At 45.1% G+C, this 7,186-nt stretch overlaps 1 protein-coding gene across 1 annotated transcript in view; it reads right to left on the bottom strand.

The window, feature by feature from the left end:
- Positions 1-5,606, bottom strand: part of ZDHHC2 (zinc finger, DHHC-type containing 2) — a 34,176-nt gene extending 28,570 nt beyond the window's left edge. Inside the window, exon 1 of the mRNA XM_015418746.1 lies at positions 5,352-5,606. Coding sequence (XP_015274232.1) covers positions 5,352-5,532 — 181 coding nt within the window. The 5' untranslated portion in view covers positions 5,533-5,606. The remainder of the gene's footprint in view (positions 1-5,351) is intronic.
- Between the last annotated feature and the right edge of the window lie 1,580 nt (positions 5,607-7,186).

The raw sequence follows: 7,186 nt of genomic DNA, 5'->3' as shown, positions 1-7,186 counted from the left end.
CCAATCCATTACATTTTGCAAATTCAGACTAAATAGTGAATATTTTAAAGTTTTATTTAGAAACTGAGAGTAAGCCTACTCCTACGCCACTAAAAATATATTTTGTTGACATTTTTAAAAAGGCGGCAAAAACAACTTTGCTTTCAAATATTAAATAACTCCCAAACACTGAATCATACAGATTCTTAACGCATCCTGGTTGTCAACAAACACTTGATTTATCACCAAATCCTAATAGGGTCATATAGAATTTTCTTAAAAGCACATAATCCAGTCTTTTATTAGTGTGGTTTTGTTATGCAAAACACAGCCAGCTTGGAAAATCCCTGTTTGCAATGTTAATACATTCAAAATATGCTGAAAGATCTCTGGTTTCAGTTTGTTTCTTAACAGTGCTGGTACTGATTTTTAAAAACACTAAATGACTGGGACCAAGGTATTTGAAAGACTTCCCTCCTACATAAATGTACCCATTAGTTAAAACCATTAACAGAAGCCTTTCTCCAGGCACCCCACATTTGGAAGTAGGAGGAGACAGGGCCTTATTTGTGGTTGCAACAGGTTTAAGGAATTCCAGCTGAAAGACATTCATCGAGTTCTCTGTTCCATGGGAATGCTCAACCTTCTGTCTGCAGTTTAGAAACCACTTAAAGGAGCTTCTCAAAGAACTTTCCACTCAATAGAGTACAGTTGTTCCTGCAGGTACGAACACCCTATTGTGTGTACCTGAATATTCACCAAATCTCCTACTTGCAAGAAAACCTGAAAACTGTTTTTCCCCACAGCATTTCAAATTAGGTGTATGGCACATCCAGGAAGAGGAGACACATGGTGGACAGCCGGGATGTATGCTGTAAATTACCTTGGGGCGAGATGAGGCATTTTATCACCAACTTAAACCTGGAGCTTATCCAGGAGCAGCAGCAACAGGCAGTGCCACAGAGATGGAGCAGAGAGAGACCTAAATCTAGGGAATGTGTATTGATCCCAGAAATCTCCCAGTGTTTCTCATCCAGCAACTCTATTAGAAAGCACCTGAATTTTGTGGCTGCTTTTTGTGCAGAGCTGTTCTTTTTAAAACCTGAAATCAGATCTCCTGCTGATTTCCTAGTATAAGTTTTTCCCAAATCCAATGGCCAGGGACGTTCTGTGCAATATGATTCTGTGCAGATTTTCTCAAACTAAGTACCATTGAGTTCAATAGGGCTTACTCCCACGTAACTAAGATAGCTGCCTTGAATATAGTCTTATGCATACTATTGGTGCATCTAGTCCAGAATTCAAGCAGGTAGATCTGAGGGCTTTAATGACAGATTATTCTCAGCCCCATTATCCAAAATTCTTGTACTGGAGATAACAGTATCTGATCCTGGGGACCTTCTGCATGCCAAAAAGAGGGGGGGAAAACAAAACCCAAAAATCCAACCCCCAAAAACTATATGAAAAAAAGGTGACTCTAATGTCTGAATTCTTGCCATTAAACTATGTCTGCCAGGTGGAAAGTCTATACTTCCCCTTAACTCTTAATAAATTATTTCAGGCAAAAATTTAAAGCAAGCATAATATTGGCCCTTTTAATAGTATATGCACAATTTTTATAAGTAGTTCAAGTATTATACAACACGTACTTTTTGTGGTACAAATAAAACCTCAAATGTAAAGAAGCTTCGGGCTGCCTGGACTTTCTTCCACATGGTGAAAGAAAACTTTTTTCCAGAGAATGTACGACAGCACATTATCTGAGCTTGACGTAAAAGATATATATGTGCTAAAATAGATTTAAAAGGGCAAAACAGTGATAGAGCTAGAAATGGATAATCCTATTGCTGCCTGATGAGAGGGTTTTAAATGAGAGAAAGGCACACATATTTATTGCAACCCTCCCCCTCAACCCATGATATTGGTGTTGTATCCTGCCATAAAATGCAATCTGGTGCCTTTGGCTCTCCATGTTGCCAGTAGCTTTTAAAAATGTATTCGTTCTGTGGAGTATATTAAAAGCTTTCTTCTACTGGTAGCCAGAATGAAATGTATGGTCATCACCTACAACCAAAGCTTGCTGTTGCCTCCTGGCCAATAGCTAAATGGAACCTTTAAATTCAGGAACACTATACCTCAATATCAGATGCTAGGCTCAAAAAGGAGGGATATTACCTTCATGCCTTCTTTAGTGCTCATTCTAGATGCACCTGGTTGGCCAGGATTTAAAATAGGTTGATGGACTGATTGGTCAGCAATGGTCTACATAGGGAAATTGTAATGAACATGTTTTTGTTCTATTTTCCTCCAAGGAGATCCATTTTTAATTCAAACTCCCTGAGATGTGCCAGTCACATACTCTTAGGCTAGTCCAAGACCATAATGATGATACTGCACTGGATTTATGTATATGCACACATACAAACACACAATCTTGAATTCAAGCTGACTTTCTAGACCTGCAGAGTAAAGTTTTAAATGGATAGTATGTGTGTGTTGCTTAGTTGTTGCTTATAGTCCTGTAGATAAGGTTTACTACCACACTGTTATTGTTGTTCAGTCGCACAGTCGAGTCTGACCCTTCGCGACCCCATGGACCACATCACGCCAGGCCCTCCGATCTTCTGTTGTGCTCTGGAGTTTGCTTAATTTCATGTACTACCACACTACTAAACCAGTAATGCATACGGAGATCTTTCAACACCATTGCTGGGACTTAGATTCATCACATGTTAACACTTAATTAACCCAAGAGATATCATTTACCTTACAAAAGGCAGAGCATGTCTCAAGAGTATGCTCTGCCATAGGAATACATTTTTAAAAGGCTCTGACAATACAGAGAGGCAGGGTGTTTCTTTCAAAAGGCACCAGATTGCATTTTCTGGCAGGATTCATTTTATTCTGCCTGGAGTAAAGAATATACAAAGAACTTTCTTAAAATTACATCTTCCTCTCAACACAATGACAATATTTTGGGGTAAAGGATGAGAAGGATTTGTGCTACAACGCCAAGTAGGTTAGGTGCTGTATCTGCCAATTATTGCTAATCAACATGTGCTCAGCTTGAGATTAAACAAGAACATCCACAATAAACTCAGAAGAATCACAGGAATTTGGCCCCACCAGCTTACTGCCATACAAGAAGAGTGGAGCATGCCTTCAAGTCATAACTGACTCATGGCAAACCCATTCAGGGGTGTTTCAGGCAAAAGACAAGTGGATGGGAGTTGCCATTGCTTAGCACAGACTAAAGTGGAGAATCCAGTCCAAAGCTGGCTAAATATGTAATGTACAGACTGGCATCAAAGACGCTAGATATATTCAATCATCATGTCATGAAATCTCAAAGTGAAACTGTAAATGACATCATTGTAACAGTAAATACAATTAATAAACATTCATGAAGTGATTGTGATTATAAGAATACATGACGTTATTTTGATCGTTATAAAGTGATTGCTGACGAGAACTTCCGGATTAAGTTAATCAGTAATTCATCTTCAATATGCACGTTACGTCGGGCCTCTCAGTTGATTTGTAGAACGCCCGACGTAACATGCATATGGAAGATGAATTACTGATTAACACTACTTGAAGATGTTTGCATGACAGACAGAAATCGTGGCTAGGAAAATAATAGGACTGTTCGAAACCCTTATTGAAGGTTTGTTCAGACGAAGAGACGAAACGGAACTGAATCCGGAGGTTCTCGTCAGCAATCACTTTACAACGATCAAAATAACTTCATGCATTCTTATAATCATAATTACTTCATGAATGTTTATTAATTATATTTACTGTTACAATGATGTCATTTACAGTTTCACTTTGAGATTAATAATATACTGGCATGATGACTGAATATATCTAGCGTCTTTGATGCCAGTCTGTTCATTACATATTTAGATTGCTTAGCACAGAGCTGCATAGCAACCCTGGTCTTCTTTGGGGGTCTCCCATCCAAGTAGACAGTGGCCACCCCTGCTCATTCAATGAGCCAGAGCAACCAAATGTCCATCCTCAGAGAAATCAAACTAATTGTGCATTATTTAAATCTATTCTTCTTTACAGAGAATTTTAATATGAATTACCCTGCTCTGTGTGGGAAAACGGAGAGTCTACCATTCAGCCAAGGAAATACTAAGCATGTAAACAACCTGCAGCAGTAGTAGCAGCAGCTGCAGTCACCACTCCCAAACCAAGGCAACGTAAGAGTGGTCTTTTTCGCACAGAAGCCACAAAATTCCCAACCCTAAGTATATAAACACACACAAAATCACACCCTTGCTAGTCTGTATTAGGTGGCATGGGTTAACTACATCATTAATTCCGAAGCCACATTCATTTATGTGGATGACAATCCCCATTTCCTCCATAAACAGAAAGGGTATCGGGAACCTTCATCGCCCACATTAAATCGTTTAACAACTCTGAGTAACAGTGGGCGGCTAAAGATCTTGACCTTAAGAGACCAAATGATTACAAAAAAATCCAGTGGCTTTTTGTAAACATATACACAATCTTCTTTTTCCAAGGCCAATTCTCATCTCGACAATCACACTGTTCACACTCCTCTCACAAGCAGTGTCCACTTCCTCATGTGTGGTTAGCATTCCTATCAGATGGGGCTGAGTCCAGTAGCTAAGGGCAACAAAGTACTATGTGTCTTTTTTCCAGAAGTATTTCTTCATCCCTTTCCTCTTTAGGAATGAATACTGTGAAAGCCAAACAGCATTTGGCTCACACACTTTTTCATGACTACACAGGGCCGATTATGCTAATCTAGAACATAAGGGACGAGGATACACCACAGCTGCAACCCCAACACATATTAGGTAACAGGACTAGGAGAAAAGAGGGCAAAGCTAAGCTTGTTCAAAGAACAAGCCAGGGGGGGAAGTGTAGGACTCGAAGGACAGCCTCCAGCTCCTTTTCCTCCTGCACACTTTGGTGTGTGTGTGTTTTGAAATACACAGCAGCGTTTCGCCCATAAACAAACACGGCTAAATAGCACAAGTTCAAATCTTTGTGCACGAGTGTGTGCATGAGAAGGGGAACCTCACACACACACACACACCCCCGGCAAACTGTTTATTTGGCCAAATGACCAGAACACCTTAACGTCGCCTTAATCTTCAGTCCCTAAAACCAATTGGGGTGCGCAGGCCAGAAAAGACTGAGTGAGGGGGGCCAAGCCTGCTGGGACGGGGTGAGGGGGAAGTGCAGGGCTCCAAGAGAAAAACTCCCCGGGACTGCCACGCTTCTCTTCCCTGGCCTCCCCTTGTCCCATATTAGCGCGTGTCCACACACACAACACACCACACAAACGTAAACGTGTAGCTACCGCTGCCTCTCCCCCGGGGACTTACGCAGACACAGCTGGGCGACGTAGGCGTAGTAGGACCAGCAGAGGATGCTGCAGATGAACAGGACCGGCACCCAGTACAGCAGCCACTGGCAGCGTCGCCTCACACCTCCTCCCCGCCGAATCTCCGACCTCCTCGAGGAAGAGGAAGAAGTCGTCGTCGGCGCCGCCCCGGGCGTCGCCATCTTCCCGCGCCCCGTCCCCCCGCCTCGGCTTGTTCAGCTGTCCTGGTCAACGGGAGGGCCCGGGCCCTCGCACCACATCCCCGCCGCTGGCAGTGGTGGTCACATCCCCGCCGCTGGCTGTGGTGGCGGCGGCGGCGGCGCCTGTGTGCGGCTCCCCCGCTCTCCCCGCCTCCCTTCGCCTGACGGCGCGGAACGAAGCGGCCGCTCCTCCCCTCCAACCACCGCCTCTCCGCGTTGTCCTTCCCACCAGTCACGGGCTATCTAGGAAACAGCCTCCTTCGGCCCACAAAGACTGGTCTGGGGGGGCGGGGGGAGACAGCCCTCGCTGCCGCTGCCGCCTCGGGGGGGGGAGGAAAGAGAGGGCTGTCGTCGTTGCCCCGCTCCTTGCCACATCCGCCGGGGGAGCGGGGGCGACGTGGAGAGGCCGGGCGCCGACATGTTCAGGGGCTGCCTGCCGAAGGCTACTCTCCTTTCGCTGGAATCGTTGTAGTAGTAATCAAGGCTCTCAAGGCTCCCTCTAAGCTGTGGAGTCCTGTGAACAAAAATTCTACTTGGTGAGCTCCTGGCTGCCTCCCGATCAACAGCTGATTTGCCTGGCGAGAACAGGAGAATCCCCCCATGCACTTTCACAAAACAAGAGAATCATCCCACTGGGCAGGAGGGAAGATATAATGAAAGCCATGGGCAGGGCAGGGCAGGGCAGGGGGGGGGGGGGAGAGAGAGAGATTCTGCAGGAGGCGCATTCTCAAATACAAGCAGTCCCCGGATAAGGAGGAGGGTGGGTGCCGAGACGCCGACCAAGACTGTCCTAACCCCCACCCGGTGGTTTGAACGTAGGGTGCGCAAACGGCGGGAAGGGCTGCTGCTCCTATAGGTTTGCAATAAAAGAGGAGCCCGGGGGCACTTGAGAGTCAGGAAACTTTGACGCACGCCCCGCGTATGTTGTCGCTAGTTCAGCAGACGCATTTAGAGATTTGGGAAGGGCAGCTGCCCTTTATGAACCGGCGCTCCTGAGTAGACTGTCACACGCCGCCCGGAGGACACACCCGTGTAGGCCGCGTCTCACTCCACCTTCAATAACAACCCTGCCCTCGAATCCACTTGACAGTGTGCCAAAGATGACGGAGTTTCACTGTAAATATGATCGGTATCTCGGACTTGGACAGGGTGCTGAATGGGCACTGAGGATCTATCTATCTATCTATCCATCCATCCAAGGGTGTAGACTTTCCATCTATCTATCTATCCATCCATCCAAGGGTGTAGACTTTCCAATTTGGGGGGGGGGTTAATCAGATAGCAGGAAGATCATTAGGATCTAACTGACAGTTCAGTGACAGCTACATGTCAGCAGGTGGACTGATAAGCCTGTTCTAACCGGTTATGGCTGGCACTGGACAGTGTGCAGTCATCATGACTCAGCTTGTTGCTGATTGGTGCTACTGTGTATATAAGTCTGTACAGAAGCCATGTACGTTCTCTTCGGAGGTAACAAGCGTCTGGCGAAGCATTTTGTCTGTGTATTCTGTGAATAAACCCTTGTATATAGTGTACCACTGGACTGTGCAGTGTGGTTACTATAGAGGGGCAGAACAGAAAAGAACTGGTAAGAGCTGGGAGGCTGGAAAGTCTGCTAAGGTGCTGTCTTGGCTTA

This window comes from Gekko japonicus, unplaced genomic scaffold (genome assembly GCF_001447785.1).
Source record: "Gekko japonicus isolate JY-2015 unplaced genomic scaffold, Gekko_japonicus_V1.1 scaffold854, whole genome shotgun sequence".
NCBI classification, from domain to species: domain Eukaryota; kingdom Metazoa; phylum Chordata; class Lepidosauria; order Squamata; family Gekkonidae; genus Gekko; species Gekko japonicus.
This window is presented reverse-complemented; position numbering and strand designations above follow the sequence as displayed.